Source organism: Corvus cornix, chromosome 13 (assembly GCF_000738735.6).
Source record: "Corvus cornix cornix isolate S_Up_H32 chromosome 13, ASM73873v5, whole genome shotgun sequence".
NCBI lineage: Eukaryota > Metazoa > Chordata > Aves > Passeriformes > Corvidae > Corvus > Corvus cornix.
The window spans coordinates 7,447,439-7,470,645 of record NC_046343.1 but is presented as its reverse complement, the minus strand read 5'-3'; the positions used below and the strand labels follow the sequence as shown (position 1 = coordinate 7,470,645).

Sequence of the window (23,207 nt, the reverse complement as noted above, 5' to 3'; positions counted from 1 at the left end):
CTGCAGCGGGCCGGCGGTGCCCGCGACGCGGGGCGGACACTCCCGCCGGGCCGGGCCGGGCTCCGCTCCGGCGCCTGCGGGGCTCCGGCTGCCCGCCCCTCCCTGTCAATCACCCGTGGCTCCGCCTCCCCGCTCTTCTGATTGGCTGCGTCGTGGCCGCCCGGCCCCTTCCCTACCTGTTCCTTTTAACCGCGCCGAGCACCGCCTCCAGCTCGCCCCCGCCGCTTAATTCGCGCCTCCGCGCCCTTCTATTGGTCGGGAGGGGTGTCGGTCACGGCTCGTGACGCGCCGCGCGCCGTGACGTAGCCCCCCACCCAGGAAGCTCCGCCCATTTATTCTCAACTCGGCTCTGGAGGGGAAAAACAATTTCAAGATGGCGGCGGCGCGGACAACAATGGGGGGCCGGGGGTCCGGGCCGGCCCGCGCCTGAGGGCGGCGGCGGAGGAAGCGCGGCGGGCTCCGCCAGGCCCCGCGGGGCGGGCAGGGCTGAGGGAGAGGGGGGCAGCGTAGCGGCATCGGGTTCAGGGCAGAAGGAGGAAGTGGGGCGGGGGGAGCGGAGCGGGCGCCGGGCCGGGCGGGGGGAGGACCCGGGGCGATCCCGGCGGGCAGCGCAGGTAAGGCCGACGGGAGGGGCGGCGGAGGCCCCGCCATGGCGGGCGCCGGAGCGAGCAGCCGGTGAGCGGCGGCGGCCGCCCCTTCGCCGCCCGGCCCATGGTGCTGCCCCCCTGCCCCATGGCGGAGTTCGTGGTGCCGCGGCACAGCGCGGTGATGGAGCGGCTCCGCCGGCGCATCGAGCTCTGCCGGCGGCACCACAGCGCCTGCGAGTCCCGCTACCAGGCCGTGTCTCCGGAGCGCCTGGAGCTGGAGCGCCAGCAAACCTTCGCCCTGCACCAGCGCTGCCTGCAGGCCAAGGCCAAGCGGGCCGGCAAGCACCGGCAGCCGCCCCCGGCGCCGCCGCCACCCGCACCCCCTCCGCCCGCCGCCGCCGCGGGGAGCGCCGAGAGGAGCGGAGCCAACGGGCTGGACGGTGAGGCGGCGAGCGGAGAGCAGCAGCACGGCCGCAGCAGCGCCCTGATCGCGGTAAGCGCCGCCCGGGGCCGGGTGCTGGGGCCGGGGAGGGACCGGCGGTCGTGCCCGGCTGGTACCGGGACCTCTCGTCTGGAGCTGGATAGGGGAAGGAAAACAAGCTCTCGCGGCTGGTGTGGTGGCCTGCGGTGCGAGGGCTGGGGTTGGGGCTGCTTTGGAGAGTACCCTGTCCGCCCTGTTACAACTTCGCAGCCGATAAGCGCTGTTTTGTTTTCGCTCGTCACCTCTGCATGCTGGAAGAGTATATAAAAACTGTGGCATGGGGGGGTAGGGATAGTGGCATGATTTCTATTGATGCTTAAATAATTCAGAATATTTTGTGAGTTATATTTCTGGCTAATTCACCTAAAATGCCCCTGCAGAAACTGTCAGAAGGGCATTAATACTGCGGTGCCTTTGGATTTTTGTTTGCTTAAGTCTTTAATTTGGGTTTTCAGGGTTTTGTGGAGTCATTTGATAAGGATATGCTTATTACTGAGGGGGAAGTTTTAAGACAAATAATGTGTCTGTTAATTTTGGTACATATTGGAAAGAATTTCAGAGGCAAGGCAGCTGCTTGTTTGCCACTCACTCTAGTGGGTGTGAACACTATGAGAATCCCACTCCACCCATTAAAAACTGGCTTAGCTCAAAATCTTAATGTTTCTCTGGCTTCTCTAGCATTTCTGGTTGTCGGGACATATTCACACAGCCCTGTTTGTATATCTAGATAGCTGTTGCTTAACTTATTCTAGGCCCTTTAAATATACTGCTGTGTGCTAATGTGTCAGTAATGTAGGTTAGTAGGATAACCTCTTAAAGGCTGCCTGTCCTAATACCTGTCTGCCTTAAAACCAGGTATTTTTAAATGGTGGCCTGCATGAAAATGATTCAGTACCTCTCTGAGCGTCTTTAAAAGGGGACACTGGATTAGCCTAAGACATCTTCAGGTCAATATATGGAATAAGTCGTATTTTTAAGTTGCTCTGTGTATTTGATTGGATTAGAAAGGAAGGAGGATATACATCTCTCTGTCTTGGACCTCATTTATTGTTATTAAAATAGAAACACGATAGAGCTTATTGTATACTCGAGTGTCCAGGGCATGATGTGAAATACTGAAACACCGGGTGTATCAATGTCATCCTTACTGTGACCAGCACTAGGCAGCCGGGGTGCAGTTTGTAGTATTTACAAGATAAACTGAAAGCGTTACTTAACTGAATTACTTCTGTTCTTGCTAATACACCTATGAGACTCGAGGACTTGCTGACTGTTGAGAAGACTGAGGTCCTTGTGACCCAGTTAGAGCACTTCAGAGGGCTGCTACAGAAGGGTGCTTGAGGAAGAGAGGAAACCTCGTGCATTCCTGACATTGATTCTGCAAAACTTTACAGTTAGCTGTTGTTTAGCAGACTGATCTTGAATCTAAACTTGTGTCAAAACAAAAATTACTCAAACTTGTTTTTTATTATCTAAAGACTTGGTGGGAGATTCTGTTTATTTCCTGCTGGGCTCTGAGGCTTTTTGCATATGGGGCTCTACCCCTTAATAATGTGTATTTTCATTACAGTCAGGGCTCTTTAGCATGTCAAATCCTGTTGCTTAAACTGCCACCACACGACTTCATATTGATCTTCTAAAAGAAAGATGATTCTAATTCATTGGTGTTGTTTCTCTTAAATCACTTTGGATGTGGATTTGATCTAATTAGCATCCATTATAATGAAGGCTCTCAACAGCAGCAGGTTCTGAAGTGCACTGCACATCTGGGGAAGCCCTTGTACAGGAAGCTGCTGCCAGTGGCCAATTTGCACAACAGAAGAGGGTTTTAGTGTATGAATGACTCTTCCTCGGGCTGGCCTGCTGTTTCCTTCCTAGGATCCATGACTGTGAGCTTAATTGCAGCTGCTGATTCATCGCCTCGTTGCTGGGGTATAAAGTTGGTTTGCTTAGTAATTCAAGTCTTGGAAAAAAACACAACAACAACAACATCACTTCTGCTGCTAATTTAATTCCCGTGGCCCAGAAGGTCCCTCTCTAGGTTGGCATTTTACCTCTACCCATCATGTTGCCATTATCAAGACCGAGCATGTGCTTTGAATGAGAAGGACATGAGCTTGATTTCCAATGTTCAATGAAGTTTGGATGAACACCAAAATTATCTTGTGTTAAAACATCCTGAACACATTCCTTTCCAAAGAATGCTGCTAGCTCAGTGCAACGTGCATTATATCAGCTGTTGCTGCTGTAACAATCCAGATTTTTCTGTGAATCTGCATATGAATCTACTCTTGGAAATTGGTACTTTGTGTTGAACATTAGTGAAGCATTTATTTTGGTCCCTGAATGAGAGAGCAGTTCATGTAAAGGTGAAGGCTTCTTGATCTAGCATCAGAGGGCTTGTAGTAGTAGGACATGAAGCTGCATTGCCACAAGTGTGGACAGTGTGGGCACTGCCAGGTGCTGTGCTGCAGAGCACCTTCTGTAAATCCACAGTAGTCACAGGGAACAGGGTGGCACCGCCACTTCCTCCTTAGTGTCTTGTATGATTTGTCACGTGGACAAAATCAGATATTTTCTCTTCCAATTTGAGCTATGGAAACTGAGAGAATACAGTATTGATACAGAAGTACCTTGGATTTTTTGTGCGTCATGTAGGCCTGTCCTTCCTTTGAGAAAAACGTTGAAAAACCTTCTAGCTTTCTACTTTTAAAAAACTTCTAGACCATTATTTAATGGGAAATTCAAATGTTGACATCTATTTCCCATTTCTGTTGTTTAATATGACACTATTAAGGCTGTGTTCAACGTAGAAGATGCTTGATATTTGGATAATGTGTTTGCTCTGTTAATCTTACATTTTTGAGAAACAAGGAAGCTGGGAAGAGACAGAGCTTGTATCCTAGAACAATTTTTCTCTGCCAGGTTCTGATACATGAAAGTTCATCTAATAATGCTGTTTAAATTCTCTACAGGAGAAAGGTTGACTTCCTTATATATCTGTGGTAGACTGTAAGGCAGTGTATGGCTCAGCTGAACCAAAGGCATTTCACTGACGTGAGTGAGGAGAATGGCAAGATCTGGATTTTCATCTCCTTGTTTTATGATGTGGTGTCTTGGAAGGAGAGCTGCTCCCTGTTTCTTACTGGGTTTTTTTTCCCCACCTGAGAGCAGTTGTTGTGCAGAGAGCTTGCTTTGTCTAGGACTGCCACAAAACCACAAACAGTATTTCTGGAATGAGCACTGAAGGTCTAGTCAGTGGCCTGTCTTGAGAATGCTTTGTGTTAAAGCTGAAGAGCAGCATTTATTTGGGAGTGATAGATGTTTTACATTAATATTTGTTAAATTCTAAATTAAGCAAAGGCACCAAGTAAAAAGTTTAAAATGAAATTTAAATCCGAGGAGAGCAATGCAGTGTTTCTTGGTTGAAAGACCTAAAGTAATAAATTAAGGGGAATAGATTGCCCAGAGTGTACTGACAAGCATTAATGACATTCCTCTAACGAAGCTCAGGCTGGTACTCTAACAGTTCGAAAGACCTCATTTTTGTGTAAGCTGTGGTATAGGGGTGTTAAATTGTGAAATTATGTTTTACCACAAAAATAGCAAATTATTTGCATGTTATTTATATATAGCTATGGTGCAGTGTAGTCTTGCCACCATTGTTTGTTTTTGCTGACAAGTCTGATAGTTTGTTGCCCAACAACTCAGACAGGTTTTTCTTTGTCTCCTTTTAATTCTCTGTGAGGTATTGTTTTATGTTTGAAACATTTCCCTTACCAGATTAGTTAGATATGCAGTGATGCTTCCTAAGTTGTAAGGATCTGGGAGTGACTGAGCTGCTGTGGCTGCTGTTTAAGTTCAAGTGAGGTGGAGGATCTGGCATTGCAGCTGAAGGCACAGGAGTTTTTTTGATTCAGCAGAACAATTCCTGTAGCAGAAGCTGCCCCTTGTGACTAATGCAGGCTTGGGATATTTATAGACATGCCTATCCACAGCCCTTCTTTGCTCCAGCAGGCAGTCACCCAAATACAAAAGTCTGCTGGAATTAAAGTAAAAATTAAAATGAGTCCAGCAGTTTGGTTCTGACAGCACAGTGGAATGCAGGAACACATTGGGTAATAAAATGCTTTCCTTGCAGGGGGAATGCAACTTTGGAAGCTGTGGGTAGATGCACAGTAAATGGAGAGTTCTTACTGTTGTGTGTACTCAAAATGTTATGTTTTCTATTCAAAATTCATACACTACTGTCTGGTATTTGCACTGTTATTCCAGCTTAAGCAGTTGTCATCTTTGTTGCTCCTGTCCTTGGCGAGGCAGGGGAGGAGAATCAGTGTCTATAGAGGACCTACTGTGAACTCTGGTTCATGGGAGCTTATCTGTGCTGCAATACTGCTACTTCCATGGCAGAAAAATGGATGTATTCTGATTTGGTTTCCTCTTCTAGATGAGAATGCTAGGAGCTGTATTTGAGCTAGTTTTTTATTATGCTTATAGGCTGATATAGCATTTCTTCTTTGAAAATGTCCAGCATGATGTTTCTCTTGCTGGCAGATCAGGACAAGTCTTTATAGACTTAATTCTGATATTGAAATGGTAAACTAATTTGAAGTAAAATACAAAAAATTGAAGCTCTACTGAATCCTGTAAGAATGTTTAAATCTCTGTAACAGATGCTTTAAAAAACTAAGTAAGAACATTATACAGAGCCTGAAAGGCACAGTATGAGTACCAGATTTTTAAGAAGTTTCTTCTCTGTCATGTTCACTAGGTGGTTTGGTTTTTTTTAAAATGAAACCTGCATGCAGTTTGTATTTTTATGTAGATATATTTACTGTCTTCAGTTACAGGACGCAAAGTATAGCAAAGTAGTGGATTTTTGCAAAAGGACTTTAGCTGACTGTCCTCAGTTTAACAGTCCTGACTGGTAAAGGATTTCTTGCTTTCAAGCAAACAATGTGAGCTAAACTTTCATGCTTGTTAAGTTCTAACGCATTGAAATGTCACTGGTTTCAGATGATTATCTAAATCTAGTTTCAGGTATTGAGTCCACAGAAAAATAGCCAACACCAAACAAACAAACAAACCTGAACCAAAAAACCAACAAAACCAATCAGAACAACTTTGTACCACTGTTTTGGTCAGTGATTCATGCCCCTTCCCACCAAGGCAATAAGAGAGCACTGCCCTGGCCTCTGAAGTTTTGAACTCGGCCAGTGCTAACAGACAAGCAATAGATTGAGCAATTTGAAGCTTTTCTGGTTTCTTGTTGGGCTTCAGTAGTAGGTTTTGGACAGCTTTTACAAAGTCAGGCAATTTGCCCCTGCAGTGAGACTACAGTAGGGCTGAGCATCATTGTGGTAAAACTGGTGGGTTTTAGACAGAGATTGAATATATCAAAATGCTTTGTGTGCTGTCTGTTTTCTGCTGGCAGCCTTGTCATTTGCCTGGGCATGCATCCATCTCTGGCATTGCGGGCCTGTGTCCTTGTCAGTGTGTGAGTTATATGGCCAGAGGCTGCTGTGTTGGACACCTTTTGTTGTCATGGATGGCACCTGGGTTTTGTCAGCTTGTGTTCTGTGCATGAGGAATCCACAGTTGGGCATGTGTGCTCCTGCCAAGGAAGTGTTTACGACCACATTGAGGACTGTGTGTTCTGCTCACGTGAATAAAATGCAGCTCAGGTGATGTGATGTGGAGGAGGTGCAGCCTGTGGCCCCTCAGTGGCTCTTTGACAAACTCTGTGTCCTGTCCTGGGCCAAAGGACGGAGGCCTGCTCACATCCCCTGCCTTGCATTGCTCCTACAGTGATATAAATACTTCAAATAAATGCTTTTGGGGTAATATTTTTAGGCATAGCTAGATAGCAGTGATCTCAGAAGTTCATCTTTTGTTGGAAAATTGAATACGCTGAGAAAATGAGAATACACTACTGTATCTGATCTTGTGACAGTGGAAATTATTGGCTCAGTGTTATAAATAGAATTGATTGATTCTGCTTGGGAAACCATGGACAGCGTACCAGAGGACCACTGTGCCTTACAGGATGGTAATGAACAAGAAAATGAAAGCTGAAGGGGTTTTCTTAGTGAGTAGCAAGCTATGCTTTACTTCATCCGTGTGTTGGTTGGTTTTTCCCCTGAGTTTTGGCAGAAGAGAACAGGTTTTTCTTGCCTTGAGAACTCTGTTGGAGCCGCTTGATATGTAGATTGCTTGCAGTCTGACTTGTATCTCACATGCAGCTTGTTATTTTCCCCCTCAGACCAGATTATTTGGATAGACACAGACAAACTGGGGAGGAACTTAATCTCCCTTTTTTTTTGCCAGAGGAATACAGTTTTAGGTGAAAGGAGGATTTTGTCTCGAGCAACTTACAGTCAAAATGTCTCCAAGGGTCAGATATCAGAGTGTTATGACTGTTAAAACCCATAGAGATATGAGAGTTCCTGTGCTGGATATTAGGGGTCTGTATCTTTTTCTAGACTGCAGTGAATGTAGCTCACAAAACTAAATTATTACTTTTATGTAAGTTTTCAGGGAGTGGGTTTTTTCCCTAACTATTTAGAATTAAGGAGGACCCATTCCCAAACTTTGAGTAATTTGACTCATCATATAACCTTGGGCAAGTTACTCATCCACCTTGAGCTTCAGTTTTCCTGGTGGAAGTATTAAGTAAACAACTGGAAACTTGCTGAAAGCCAAATGTTGTGATGGAGTTGAGCTTCTTTGCTCTCTGTTGTTTTGCCTTTTTGCAAAAAAGTAAATTTCCACTATTTTTTCAAGTTGGTATTTGAAAAGTTCACTAGAGAGCTGCTACTCTAAGCTGAAGACCTAATGTTTAACTTAAGAGATTTCAAGTTCCAGCCTCCTCTCCAAATGTACACCTCACCTCATCCTACTCAGTCTTCTGCTGATCTTGCTACTCTGCTGCTATTTCCATGAGCCATCTAGAAGATCACAGTCTCTGGGGAAGCTGGAGGCTGTCCCACAGATAAAAATACGACTTAGCTCTTACCTATGCAAGCATTAAACAAATAATGGGGATTTTTTGCTGTTACCTGTGCAGGAATTAAACAGATGGTCTGAGGTTGTTTTCCCCCAAAGAGCAGCTAACTGTAGACTGTTAAAAAAAAAAAACAAAACAACTATTAACTGTGAACCAGTCCTTCTGTCTGTAAATCAAAGAATGCTGTTGCCCAGGCAAGTGTGTAAAATTCTTCTGATAATTTATGCTGGCCCTACATACAACCTCTTGCTTGAATGCTGAGATCTTGAGGTTTCCCATTTTTCCTTGGATGAGACAGCTTTCCCCAGGGGTTAGTGGACTGCCTTATGAAGACTGCAGGTAATATGAAAAGAACCATACTTGCCTTGAGGTTTGTTTAATGAGCTGCTTTCCTGCCATCTGAGAGGGCTGTTGTTCAGCGACCCCATGCCTCAGATGGGTAGCTCTTGGTGGGGATTCCTGTCGTGTGTCTTGCTGAGATGTACCACGGTGTCTCACCCGGGTCGGGAGCTGATGGCAGCTCCCTCTTTAAGTTCCCTGTGCTGTCGGAGCAGTGTCTCTGCCCTACAGGTTTGTCTGCGTTGGTGGAGCGTTCCAGCACCAGCAAAGCTCAATTTTTTTTATAGAATGCACCCGAGGGAAGGAAAAGTTTATAGTCACCTTTGATGTGCGCAGGAATTCTGTTTTCAGATGCTTTTGAGGTCAATAGAAAGAACTTTATATTTGCAAGAATGCTGGCAGGAAGGAGAAAAACAGGGAACAAAGGTGCTCAGGCTGTGGCTGTGAAGCTGCTGCTGTAGCTGCTGGTCGCTTCTAGGTGGCACCACGAGAAAAAGAATCTGTGCCTTCACCATCTGTGAGAGGCCAACTGTGGAGCTGCTTGGGGCTCTGGTGGTCAGAGCAGCTGGAAAATACTTCAGGAGAAAGGAGGAAAAGAATGAACTTGCTCTGCTGTAATAGAACTGGCTGAACTCTGAATTGCATTTTCCACAAGTGTGAAGCAATGGTCGCTAAGTGACAAATTGGTTTTGCTTCAGTGCCAAAAGTGTGATTGTTTACAAAATTTATATACACAGTTGTTCTCTAAAAGTTATCACAAGAGAATCACTTGTTTTTTCTAAATATTTAAATGTGAGACTGCTTTATAAAACAGTCTCATGGAACAATTACACAGTGTGTGTACATAGATCAAATAAAATATGGGGTTTTATTCTCATCTAAAATTTGATTCTTAACATTCTTCAATATTTTTTTCATTTTGAATAGGAAAAACCATAACGTATTCCAGTTCACAGCCATTTCTCAACTTTTTGTTGTTGTCAGAGTATATGGCACCTTTAGTTTTGTCTGAAAATCACACTACTTCTCTCTTTGAAGTAGTACATGTTTTTTGAAAATTTTCCCTAAGAGGTTATAGTGAGGAAGTCATCTCATGTGCTGACTTGTAAAACAAAATGTTACCAGAACAAAGATACAATCTTTGATTTTTTTCTGAAGTGTTTTATTCAGAGCTAGACAATGTTCTGGTAAGAGATAAAAATCCAGATCTATGTAACATAGAACTACATAAGTAAAATATTCCTTTTCTTTTTCAGCAGCTCCATGAGACTGTGAAAAGAAAGCTTGACAGTGCTGCTTCCCCTCAGAATGGAGACCAGCAGAATGGCTATGGCGATGTGTTTTCTGTGTCCAAGAAACTGCGTCGTGATGATGGTCTTGGAGTGAGTGGTTCTTCCAATGGAATACCCCCTGTGTCTCCACTCCATCATCTTGACAAGAAATCTGGCACTGGAGATACCTTACAACTTAATGGGAAACATCCGATGGGGCTCGATGGCATCAACAAGAAGTGTCTTCCAGATTCCAGCCTGCAGATGAATGGAGGTGGTGATGCAGATGACTCATTTCCTCTGAGTTTGAACAAAGAGCTGAAGCAGGAGCCCGTAGATGAGCTTCCCTGTATGAATCCTGTAGCAGGAGGTTCTATATCTCAGAATAATTTGATGCCTGATCTTAACCTAAATGAGCAAGAATGGAAGGAACTTATTGAGGAGCTCAATAGATCAGTGCCCGATGAAGACATGAAGGATCTCTTCAATGACGACTTTGAAGACAAAAAAGATGCAGATTCTTCAAATTCAGCTGCACAGACTCCATTGCCACAAGATATTAACATAAAGACTGAGTTTTCCCCAGCACCCTTTGAACAAGAACAGCTGGGATCTCCCCAGGTTAGAGCCACTTCTTCAGGTTCAGCATTTATTGGTGCTGCTTCTGTACCTGTAAGTGCTGCTTCTACAACAGTTGGTACTTCCCAGGCTATGTTCCCATCTTCCAGTCAGTCAATGACTGAAAATCCTAATCAGCCCATGATGCAGGCATCAAACCACTCTCAGAATGTCCAGAGGCCTGTGTTGTTACCTGGGAAGTGTGCAGGAAGTGCCAAAGAAATGTCTTCTGCTCATCAACTTCAGCAGATTGCTGCCAAGCAGAAGAGAGATCAGATGTTGCAGAACCAGCAACAAGCTTCACAAGTCCACCAAACAAATCAGATGTCTACGTGGCAACAGTCTGGGTCTTCCCATAGTCCACTGGCTGTCCCATATACCATGGAAAATCCCACTAGCCCATCGGTTTATCAGCCAGACTTCAACAATCAGAAACTCATGATGCCTAATTTGGGAAATAAAAGCTCACCGAGAGCTGGAGGCAACTACCATGTGAACATTTTGGGTCATCAGCAAAACAGCTTGAACCAGAACCCTGTGAATAGTCAAGGCTCTATGCTGGACTATGGGAACACCAAACCTCTTTCCCATTACAAAGCAGAGTGTGAGCAGGGGGTGGCAGTGCCTGGGCAGAACAAGACTCCCATGCTGGCATACCTCCAGCAGCGCCAGCAGCCACCACTATCCCACGTGAGTGATGACCAAAATGGGATGATCCTGTTGAAACCCAAGTCTGGAAACATTGCCTACCGACTGCCACATGGTCAGGTGAATGTCCTGAATTACCTTTGTTCAGTAGCAGATTTAAGGTTGTTGGGTAGGTAAGGCTGGAGTACAGATTCCTTGGTGTAGTTTCAAGTGTTTTCATTGATTTTAAAGAGAAAATTTCTGTATACAATAAGCTGAGACAAGAATCATAAGGTCTTTTTTCCACTGGGGACAGTTTTTAATATTGGGTTCTAGGTCATGTAACGTGTGATTTCCAGCTTAATATACTTTGTGGGCAACAAATTATGTCATGCTTCACAGAAGCCTCTGCTTAAAAAGATAAATAGATGCTTTGTAAACTTTTGACTAAAATAACTCATATAAAACGGTAGTGTTAAACAGTGTTCTCAAAGAAGCTTTGATTTCTTTACCTTGTTTTTAGTCCCTACTTGTGTCAGAGTTGGCTTACTATAAAAAGACCTACTTTTGCAGAGAGGTGGAAGTGGGGGCTGCATTCCTCATTTCTTGGGTGTTCCTTGGCACCTTTCAGTTCTAAGGATTTTTATTGGCTAAGTCTCTGGGCATTGGGGAAACATGGCATAGGAGAGAAATACATCATTAAGAATGAATAATAGTAATGTTTGTTTGCTTGAAGCATATGCTTCAGGTTTTTCTGTAACAGAAAATTCCAGGTGGTGCTCCTTTGCCTTGTATATAACTGTTACTACAGGTGTGCTGCAGGTGAAAATTTATGTAGTGGGTGGAAGTATAGACTCATTGGGATTCTGTAACATGTACCTGCAATGCACATACGAGAGGGCTTGTTAAAAAAAAGGTATTTGTTACAAGGATTAAAGCTCCTCCAGCAAAAGCTGTTTTGAGATCCAGCTCTAGTCATGTTTCCCTCAACAAAACAAAAAACCTGTGAAAAGGCTCTCAATAGTCTGTGATAAAGACCACACCGGTGTACGAATAAAAATTTGAGATCAATGTTTGCTTCATAAAGCACAAAAAAAAAAAGAATCTCTTTGAAAGCTGGCAGAAGTAACTGTCTAACAGCATTTTGATGGAAGAAGAAGGGTAGAGACGACTGTGTGTGTCACATCTCCCACTCACTGAAAAACAATGAGGGTGACCTTGCATCTACACTGCCACACTTGCACTGAACTAACAGAAATACTGACGAAAGCTTCTGGAGAATTTCTCAAAAACTTGCACACAGAACAACTTAGCACAGCATTCCTTCTATTTGGTCCATGATTCCTTGTGAAACTGCAAAGTGAGAACCAACAGCCAAACCCATTAGCTAAATTCTTAACTTGAACATAACATTTGTTTGTGCAATTAGAGATGAGGCTGAACTGTGCTTTATAATGATGAAAGCTGTCAAATTTCAAAGGGATTTGCTGGTACTAAGAGGGCAGTATCGGATCTTGAATGATAATTGTTACATGTTATTTTTGCTTATCCCAAGTTCCAGTCTCAAAAAAAATGCCAAAAAATGCAGACTTAAGAAAAACGAATACTATCAGACTTATCTTTAGTAGTATTTTTGTCTGTGGAGTATGGTGATGGTTGGGCTGCTGGAAAAATACTTTAAGACCCATTTTGACCAGTGGAAGCCTTCTCCCCTTCACCTGCAAATAGTAAATTCTCTGATACTAAAAGAAAGCAACTTTAGGGTGGGAGACATAAACACTTGCAGTATTAAATGTTGACAGAAGAGGCAGGATTTAAATAAATGTTTCATATAATGAAAATAGAAAATGTAGTGTTTGAAAAGCTGCTACCAAAGTAAACTAAAGCTGGGATGTGTGAAGTGCTGTTTGTAACTGCCTGAAAAGGAGCACACAGAGCTATACTCACCTGTTTGAGCTGGAGTTTGGGAAGTACTTTGAGACTGAAGTTAAAGCCTCTCTTCCTAAATGTTGTGGAGCTTCTGACCCTAACTCCAAACTGGCAGTTCTGTGTCTGGCACTGTATAGATGGGTGTTTGGTTGTCTTTAATTAGCTGAGCTTCCATAAGAAGCTTCACAAGTGAAAAAGTTACTGCATTTCTGTAACTTTTTTTGCTTTTCCTGTGTTCTGCAGGATCAGAACCCTGCTCCTACTGTTCCTCGTGTTCCTGTTTCTGTCCCAGGCCCTGGGGTGGGTGCCCAGGCTCCGAACGTCTCCATGGCAGGTAACCACAGCAACCCAGCTTATCAGCAGCAAGCAGCAGTGATGAAGCAACACCAAATGCTGATGGACCAGCAGAAGCAGAGAGAGCAGCAACAAAAGCATCTGCTCATGGAGCAACAGAAGCAGCAGCAATTCCTAATGGAACAGAGGCAGCAGCATTTGCTGGCAGAACAGGTGAGAGCAGCCAGCTATCTGTTTTTTTAATTTGTGCTGCTTTGCTTTGGTGCATAAAATAGCTTTTTGATCTTTTAGAATCAGAGAATGGTTTGCTTGGGAAGGACCTCAAAAATCATTTCAGTTCCAACATCTCTGCCATGGGCAGGGGCATCTTCCACTAGACCAGGTTGCTCCAAGCCCCATCCAACCTGGCCTTGAAGCATTTCCAGGGATGGGGCAGCCTCAGCTTCTCTAGGCAACCTGTTCCAATGCCTCACCACACTCACAGTAAATAATTTCTTCCTAACACCTGATCTGAACCTAACCTTCTTCAAATAGAGGTCATTCCCCCTTGCTCTATCAGTTTTGAGACACCTTCCCCCTCCAGCCTTCTTGTAATCCCCCTTTAGGTACTGAAAAGTGCTCTAAGGTCTCCCTGAATCAGCTGCCCGTCAGAAGCTTTAAGAAGGAAATGATACAGTCTCCTCTGAACAGAAAATATATGAAAGCTCATTTTGCGGGGGAAGGTTGTAGTAGAATCTGCAGGACTGTGGAGCTGTGGCTGTGCCAGGTCCTAGCCAATGGCTCTTTTATCACCTGGAGACATCCAGTTAAAATTGAGGTCTCAACAGAGGTGACACAAAAGCCCCTTCAGTTCTGGAGCCAGTGTAGACAAAACATAGTAATGTGGTTGTCAGTGTTTGAGTGTGGTAAAGATCTGTTTTTGATATTTGGGTTAAAACAATTTGGACTAAGGGAATACTGTGGGGGAATTACATTATCAAAGACCGAAAGACAGAGAATGCCCAAATCATCAATAAAATCACGTTTCTCCATGAGTTATGTGATCTGTGAGCTTAGAGTACTTTTTAGTAAATCAATTAGTCTTTGGTAACTTGTATGTTAATATCAAATGTCAGAAATGAGTAATCATTACTCTCCCAAAATGTTAACAAACAGGTATTCTTTGAAAGCAGGTGGGGAGAAAGGAAATAGAGGGTGTGACCTCCTGCTTGTGATTTTGCATGTCTGGTGGATGGTGGTTATTAGAGCTTTGTTAGAGCTCTTAGAGCTGTGGCCCAGTAGGTTTCCTTAGGACAATAATGGACCTAACAGGTGTTAGATATCTCTGAACAGTGGGGAGATGATAAGTAGCATATCTCAAACACAGCATTGAAATATTTTTTTTCCTATCTGTTTGCTTCTGCTTTGCCAGCACATGTTGCTGCAGTAAATATCAGTATTATGAAAATATTTCATTCATGTCCTAGTAATGGTAACTACAACTAACTTCTGTAATTTCCATTTGTGTATAGTGATGCTGGGACTCTGGTCCCGAATAAGGAGCAGCTTTGCTTTGGAGCTGAACAGTTTTAGATACTGCATTTGCCACATTTATTGGCCCTGTACTGCCCAGTCAAGCTAGGTCTTGTTAGCATTCTGATTTGATGTTTATTTCTTTGGATACGCATGATACTGGATGCAGTTTTACAAAAAGATTTCTGAACTTGTTGATGTCTACTTTGGAGGTTTGTAGTTTCAGGTAGCTTCAGTGCCATTCCTTGCCACTATAAATTTGTCTTTTCACTTGGTATTCTGCGTATTTTTTACTTTTTTTCCCCAAGCCAGGTTCTGCAGTTCTTGGTTTCTCTCAGAGCTATGGCATCTCTTGTTGGCTTCCGTGGTCAGCCTCTTTCAGGTCTGACTGGTCCTGCAAGCAGCAGGTCCTCTGTAAAGCGGCCTGCCCTCTTCATTCCTATGCATGTCTCAACAGCTTCGCAGCTGGAGACATTTGGGAAGGGTGGTAGAGATGTGTATCTGCTATTTGTTACATTGCACCAGTCTCTTGTTTAAAGTGTCTTTGCCCCAACACTCTTGGAAGGGAATTTCTGTCCCCTGCTGTGCTCTGTGTAACTTTTTGGATAAGTAGGTGGTTGTGCATTGTATCACTATGGGCGTTTCTCAGAATTTCAGTCTCGCTGAAGGTACCTGAGTAAGAAGAGACAGAAATGCTGTGCCTGATACATTTCGTGTTGTAAAAGCAGCCTATTGGCTCTTAAGACTGTCAAGATCTGAGTGTACTATCACTACATCTACACTCCCCTCAAGATTTTAAATTTCATTTTTCCCTAAAGTTTCCTAGTAGAAAATTCGTTTGGTTTATTTTTCAAATGGCTTGATCATAAATTTCTGTGCTCTTTAAAATGTGCTTTTAAAGAGGCACAATTATTTTGTGTCATGAGTAGGGTTTGTTTTAGTTGATCAGTGTGTTGTTAAGAAAGCGATTTGAAACAATGGTTGCAAAACTTGTATGACTTGTATTATGGACTTAGTTCTGCAGTTTTCCATAATCTTGTAGGAAAACCTGTGATCTATGATAATATGGATTTGTGTATATTTTTTCATATTTGCAGACAAGGATTAGAAAATATTTACATGTTCGGTTTTTGTATTTCTGTGTAATTTTTTTTATATTTCTGACTTGCACTTTTACTGGTTTCTAAAGAGGCATCTAAAATACATTGGAAATAAAGACCAAAAAAGTAAATGTTATTATTTTTATACACTCACTTTTGCTCTTTTTGTACCTGTACCTCTTTTTGTCTTTAAAGTGTTGCTAAAAGTGCCCGTTGATTATGTTACTGATTAGGCCACTAACATCTCAGATTTTCGAAGTTTGAAAGGCTTCAGACATGGACTGCAGTAACTCTTGTAGTGCATGCTGTTGTCTCTGAGATCCTGGTCTTGTCGCTCATCAAAGTAAATTGACTGTGTTTGAGCCTTGAGAACAAAGCCTGAAGTGACTTTAGGGCTGCAGAAGCCCCTTTGATTACCAGCTGTGCATAGAAATATGCAGACAGCTTGTTTTTATCCAAGATAGCCCTTGGAAAAAGCTTGATTAGTTTTCAAATTGTCTTGCATTGGACCTTTCTTAGGAGAAACAGCGGCAGCAGCAGGAGCAGCAGCTGCAGCGGCATCTGACACGGCCTCCTCCCCAGTACCAGGATCAACCACAGAATCCATACCAGCAACAGGTTGGACAGTTCACAGGTGAGTAAATGTGGCAGTTGAAATAATAGCAGAAAAAATATCAGGAGTAAAAAACAAGGTGTCTTCAAATTTCCTGGATTGGATAGCTTTTAATTAATTTACTACATGTCACTCTGCCTTGAAAGCTCTTAACCTATACTCTGATTCAGTTGCAAACAGCTTCCCTGGTCACAGGTATTTGGGACAACTTAAGCTTCTGTTTCTTAGTGTTGTTTGGGAAATGAGTAAAATTCTTCAGTACCTTTATTGTTCTACAGGCCTTTTTTATACTACTATTTCGTTGTGCAGGTTGGAAATTCTCTCTGTCTTTGATATATTAGGATTCAGAGGGTTTTTTTCTGAAGCCTGACGTCACTACTGCCTGTATCTATCACAGGCCCTCATTAAAGAAAAATAAGTGGTGTATTATTTCTCTCATCTCTAGGATGAGTTTAAAAGTCTCTAACGTTCTTATCCCTGCTACCTTTAAAAGGGAATGCAGTTTGAATTCTCTTTGTTACATGTTAAGTGTCCTTCGTGGGATTTTTTTGTATGAGAAGCAGCTTAGTATGTCTGTAGTGTATTAACTCTGATAAAAAATGTTGTAACTGTTGATCTGGAATAGCTTCAAAAATGTGGAAGAACTAGAAAACAATAAAAACTCATCTTCTTACTTTAAAAGCTGTTAATTGATGGGGCATCAAGAAGTCACTTGCCTTTTTTTCATAAACCTAGAGTACAAGAATAGTGCTAATTCCCTTTGTTTTGTTTCCTTACTCTCCATGTTCCTTCAGAAATAAATACTGAAGGGGAAGGATGCAAATGGAAATGTAATACCTTCACCCTGGCAGCGTTCATGCCTGTGCAAGTGTCAAGTGCAGTTACAACTGGGTTTTGTTACTTAACTGAAAGAACTTGATACCAATACAACAGGATTGTGTGCTAACAGAGGGACCAGTAGCATCCTTCAAATATTGCACTGAAATATTTCTTTCTCTTACCACTTTTCTACAGAGATAGGCATACAGCTATTAGAAATAGAGTAGGTTTTGCTATAATGGACATCAGTATTATTAAAATTATTTTTTCCATGTAATGATGATTGTAACTATTTTTTGCACCTTAAATCCTGATATGTGTACTATCTTTTCATTGTAAATATTTTTATAGTAAGACACTTCCCCCACCCATCCATTCCCCCAACACTGATCTTTTTATGATGTGCTTTGTTGATAATGAATTCAATCTAATTTGAATTCTATTTTAATTTGGTTTTGATAATTTGGTTTTTATTCAAATATAATAATAATGGAGAGCCAGTACTCCTTAGCTATCATAAAACATGAAAAAATTCTGCAGCTTTTTGTTTTGAAAGTAGAGAAATTGTGTAGGTAGGTTTCCCCTGGTCAGCTGTAAGGAGTGTGGAGGGTGTTACATGCAAACTTTACAGAACTGTTCTGCTATTTTTGCTTCCAGTAGGGGGCTGTTTCTTCTACAGGAAGAAACTTTTTAACTCAGAATTTGCAAAAACAAAGGACCGTATTTGGTTTACTGAGAAGACATTTTTCCAAATCACCTTGCTTGGTTATCAGCATTGCATATTGACATAGTGAATATTTCACTGTGGAAATCCAAAAGATACTTGACGAAAAATTTCTGAATTAGATATTTCTGTATTAGATAAATAAAAGATATTCCTGGAATTGGGAAAATGCCAAACTGGCAAACCTACAGTTGTCTGATAAGAGATGCACTGTGTATGCATGGAATGACTGACGCTGTGTGTATGTGTGTGCAGTTAGAGGTATTTTTTAACAGCTTAGTAAATTGTGCATGCACTTCAAAGTATATGTGGTAACCTTTGTTCACAAAGAAATATCAGAGTCCTGCCTTTAAAGTCATAATTTTTTTTTTAATTAATGATACTGAACTCTTAGAAGTGGTATTCAGATTTTTTTAGGATGTTGGCATATCTGTGTTTGAGATCAAGGTGGAGGTGCTAACTGGAGCAACAGTTGACACTCTGTAATTAAACCTCTGCTTTCTGTGTGTTGCTTGCAGAGGTCAGTTTACACTAATGTAGCTGCACCTCCTTTCTGGGTTACTGTGCCTACAAGCCTGGCTTGGCTCTGGATGAACGTGAGGTATTTAATGTACAAAATATTTCTTCGTATTTCAGGGTCATCTTCAGCCATGCCTGGGGTCAGTAATTTAGGACAGTCCAGCTCCGGTAGTCCACGGATGTTTCCTCAGAGCCAGAACATGATTCAGATGGGACCCGGCCACACTCCTGTTGCTCCACTCCAGTCGGGCTCCAGTCAGCAGGACCGGGGGGTGTCTCAGTACCCCAGCATGCAGAACATGCAGCGCGGGGGGTTGTACAACCTGGCATCTGGCATGACCCAGATGGTTCCCCAGCATGCGACTCCGAGTGCCAATGGACAGACACCGATGCAGAGACAGGGCAGCTTGGGCCAGGGCGCTGCTGTTCCTACTGGCTATGGGCAGAACACCTTACCAAACTCAAGTATTTCTCAGCAGCACAATAAAGGTGCACTGAATCCAACCTTATCTAAGCCACAGATGGCAAGAGTACCAGCTGCTATGGGGGCTCAAAATCCATCTTGGCAACACCAAGGTATCCCTAATATTAACAACCAGACACAAGCAAACAGTGGCTTAGGACCATTTACTGCCAACTCCTCTTTCCACATGCAGCAAACACATCTAAAGATGTCCAACCAGCAGTTTGCCCAGGGAATGCCTCAGGTAAGCCTAAGCACCAGCAGGCCCATGACCTCGATGAATGCTGCTGTCTCTGGGCAGATGTTGTCGTCGTCTTTGGGAGCGCAGCCGCGGACAAACCCACCCGCACAGCAGCAGGTACCCTCACAGCAAGTCTTGCCTGGCATGAACCAGACTGTTCCAGACCTGAATGCTTTCAACCAGAACCCAAATCAGCAAATTCCCAACAGAGGAAACCTGCACTGTAGCCAAGGGTACCCTGTGAGGACGACTAGTCAGGAGCTGCCTTTTGCCTACAGCAGCCAGTCAGGCAATAATGGACTTCAGAACTTAACTGGTGACACAGATCTGATAGACTCTTTGCTGAAAAACAGGACTTCAGAGGAGTGGATGAACGATTTGGATGAGTTGTTAGGAACTCATTAAAATGGGGCTGGGGGCGGGGGTTCTACTTTTTTTAATTATTTCATGAGATATAAACAACTGTTGGACCAAAAAACCTGTGGCATTGAGGAGACTTGCAGGCATTAGAGGTAAATGGTTGGGAAAAAGACTGGAGCTGCTTCTCAGCGAGTGTTGACACGTGGTCACGGCGCACCAAGCAGGTCTGCAGGAGGAGTGTGCTTTGTCTGCGGTCTCTGAGGAGTCGCACACTTGAACAGGTCAAAAAATACTGTGTCCTAGCCAGCCTTCCAGAAATTTCACTTGCAGTGTTCTAAGACTAAATTTTTTTAATTATTTAAAAACAAAACAAAAATTCCACAGAAATAGTGCAGAAAGAACGCAAATAGTTGCACAAATTGTGTTTAGGGCTTAGTCTGCAGCTATTACTTGCAATAATTATTTGCGCATAGCTTGATATGCTGTTATAGTAGTGTCCATCAAACTTCTGACTTTTTATTTGAGAAGAGGCTGTATGCACCTGAGTATGCTTGCAAAATGTTTGGAACTGTTTCTTTTCCCCATTGCTGAAGCATGTGCCTGTACTCTGAGTAAGCAAGTGATATTTCACAGTAAATATTTCTAGATGCTGGTAATAGTTGAGAGAAAGTATTAAAACCTGGCCAGTTAGTCTAGATAGTCATCTTCATAGATTGTAGTCTTTTAAGCTGCAGTTTGCACTCTGTTGTAGAGAGGCACAGTTCCTGGCTTGTACCTTGTTGTGTTTAAAGGGGGAATTTCTTACGGGAGAACTTTTAAACTATAGTAGGTTTAACGTGAATTGTAAAGCCATTTACTTTGCACCTGTTTCTTCATAACTTATTTCCAAAGGTAGTTGTATTTAAATGAAGGCTTTGCTTCATGACAGCTCATCTAGTTTTCTTTGTTGTAAAAAGTAAAACTAACCTTCGAGATCAGTTCATCCCCCGAAGTTAGCAATGAGCACAAGACTTTGTCACTTCAGGATGAAAATGAGGAAAAAAGAATTTGGCTGGGAGGTGGAAAGTCCTTATTAGCAATAATAGCACAGGAAGCCAGGGAGAATACTTTTATCAGGGTTGCTCCAATGTGGAAGTCTCCCCCTTTAAATGCTTTGGTTTTTTAATACTGGGTTACAAGTTTGATAATCTTTCTATAGATTGGTGGATTTACTTTTTTAATATCCCTTGAAGCAGATGCTGGTTCTTCAGCTCAGCCCAAGGAGACCTCTTATCCATATGTTGGGGTTGGTCCCAGAAAGGACAACAAGAACCACAATGGGAACGAACAGTCAGTGTTCCGAAGTCCTTACTCTCTACCAAAAAAATCCCTTATCCACCAACAAACCACCTTGCCTTAACGTTTATTTTAAAATGAAAATAAAGTTGAAAGCTTTTGTTTTAAATGCACAAATACCTCTTCCCTTTCTAAATCCACTTTCTTGGAAAACTCCTCTAAACTTTGTAACCAAACCCAGCATAGTGATTTCAAAGCAATTTCCTTCAACACAGACTGGCTTCTCCAGGAGTTTTCTGCATTGCAGAATTGTGAGAGAGGATTTTTTCCAGAGGGGGTGAAGGGAAGTGAATGATATCATTGGTTTCAAAGAAGGAAAATATTTTACTGTATCTGCAGCTCCTTTATGAGACAATTTGCACTTTTGAAAACTGCTTTTTTAACACTAATACTTTAACCCTTTCCAAATATGCATGGAACATGGTTTGTCCAGCACACTTAACTAGTGTGGATGAATTCCACTCTGTTGATCAGATTTGCTGTTCTATCATATTGAACTGTTGATGAAAGATGTGCATTGATCAGTGGATCCCACCTTTGAACAGTGGATAAAACTTCACTGAAGCAGGCCTAATCCCTCATAGAGCTTTTGAAAAGATAACATAAAGATTGTTTTTGGATGGGAAGATGAAGGTGTTGGTGACTTTGGTTGTTGACACTTCTGATATTTTCTAGAATAAGTAGTTGAGATGCAAATAACTGATGCTAGCTTTTCTTATACTGGCAATCTAAGAAAAGAGCTAGTGAGCTTGGTTTACTATTAAGTTAAACCAAAAACTGGTCCAAGGTAAGTGTCATTAGAAGAGTATAGATATAAACTAGCAATGGCAGGGGAAGGAGTGTTTGCTGTATTTTTAATTTTAAGGGTTAACTTTGCACCAGTGTGCCTTCCCTTCCTGTTGGGGGTGCTTGGGACCTCAGTTTCAAGTGGCATCCTTCCATGTCACTGGTTTTTTTCTCCCCCTTACAAACACTTGACAGAAATAACAGGGTGGTAGGATTCAGCTTTTCTTTCTCCCTGTTTAAGTTGTGGTGAAATCTGCTCTGTTTTCCAGTAGATTTTGCACAGACTTTGTTCTGAATAAGTCAAAATATGATCCATCCAGTTGTGATTTCTTAATTGGAGGACAAGAACATCTGCTGTTTGCATTATTACTACCAAAAAGGCAATCCAGCGAAATGTCCAGGAAAACGCAGGTGTGCTCTTTCCTCCACTGTTTCTGGAAGCTAAGGTGGATATTGCTCTGCTTGACCAGAGGGTTTGTTCAGGAAGGTATCTGGGTTTGATGACAGGGCCTTTTCATGGTACTGTTGGAGTAAAATTAAGTGTGATTCTAGACAAACTGGCTTACAATGCCCATTGGTCTCCATGTGTGAACAGGATCCAACAGCCCTTGGCTCTGGTTTTGGTCCCTGTGCACAGAACGTAGTGGGACCCTTGGGAATGCGGTGCCACTGGAACAAGGTTGGAACAGTTCAATGGAAATGAAAATATGGTTTTGATGTACATGGGTGCATGGGCAGGGCTGGGCTCTGCCCTCATGCCCTGTAACGTGTCACTGTCTGTGTCTGCACTCGGGCTTTCCATTTGCTGCAGCTTCAGAGCAATAAAACCAATCTCCCCTGAACTGAACCCAGCCGGCCGCCCATGGCTTTATTTATGAACTGCGGTTTTGGTTGGGCAGGCAAGGTGAGAGTGTCACTGTGCAACATCCACTGCCTTCCAAAAACCACGATCCAATTGAAAAGGGTGCTCAAAATTTTGTTATACACATTTCCTTTGTGTAAATAAATGTTTACAATTTTATATTAAAGATTTGAATAAGAGTTAGATCTTCTGACTGTATATTTTTTACTTTTTATAGATTTTAAAACTATAATTCTTTATATATGTGTTTGGGGGGTATTATGGTAAGTTTTATGCTTGTAAATGGAGAACAGTTGAATTTGATGCTAACCTTTATGAATTTTTGTCATTGAAATGTATAAAGAGTCCATTAATCCCCTTATTCTTTTACTACAATTACTGGTGCACACCAAAAAGAAATCCTTCACTTCTGTTTTATCATTATAAAATAAATATTTTGCTAGTGTATTAAATATACATGGTGTGACTTTATACATTTGCGTGAGCTGAGCAGAGTTCAGCATTGTCATTCCTAGCGAGATGGTTCCTTCCCTTCATCCCAACACACAATTTTTGCTCAGCCTATTACTAAGGCTCTCATTCTGCTGCTGTGTCTTACCAATTCTTACAGTTTCAGAAAGTCCATTTAAACAGGCCAGAACTGGATAAAAGGGCCTTAGAAAACTTAACTTTGAAAATTAAGCTTTATGCTACTCCCACTTCTTTCAGGCTTTTGGTTCTT

The 23,207-nt window shown here is 42.6% G+C and overlaps 1 protein-coding gene across 2 annotated transcripts; it reads left to right on the top strand.

The window, feature by feature from the left end:
- The first annotated feature begins 469 nt into the window (after positions 1-469).
- Positions 470-22,942, top strand: MAML1 (mastermind like transcriptional coactivator 1). Of its 2 annotated transcripts, none has more exons than XM_039559582.1 (5): positions 470-1,080; positions 9,673-11,070; positions 13,102-13,365; positions 16,284-16,398; positions 18,557-22,942. In XM_039559582.1, the coding sequence occupies exons 1-5, from the start codon at positions 712-714 to the stop codon at positions 19,546-19,548; spliced, it is 3,138 nt and encodes a 1,045-aa protein (XP_039415516.1). In that variant the 5' UTR covers positions 470-711; the 3' UTR covers positions 19,549-22,942. The 2 variants fall into 2 exon arrangements, with proteins under 2 accessions (XP_039415516.1, XP_039415515.1); XM_039559581.1 differs by having other exon boundaries at positions 471-1,080; positions 9,670-11,070.
- Positions 22,943-23,207: the final 265 nt, after the last annotated feature.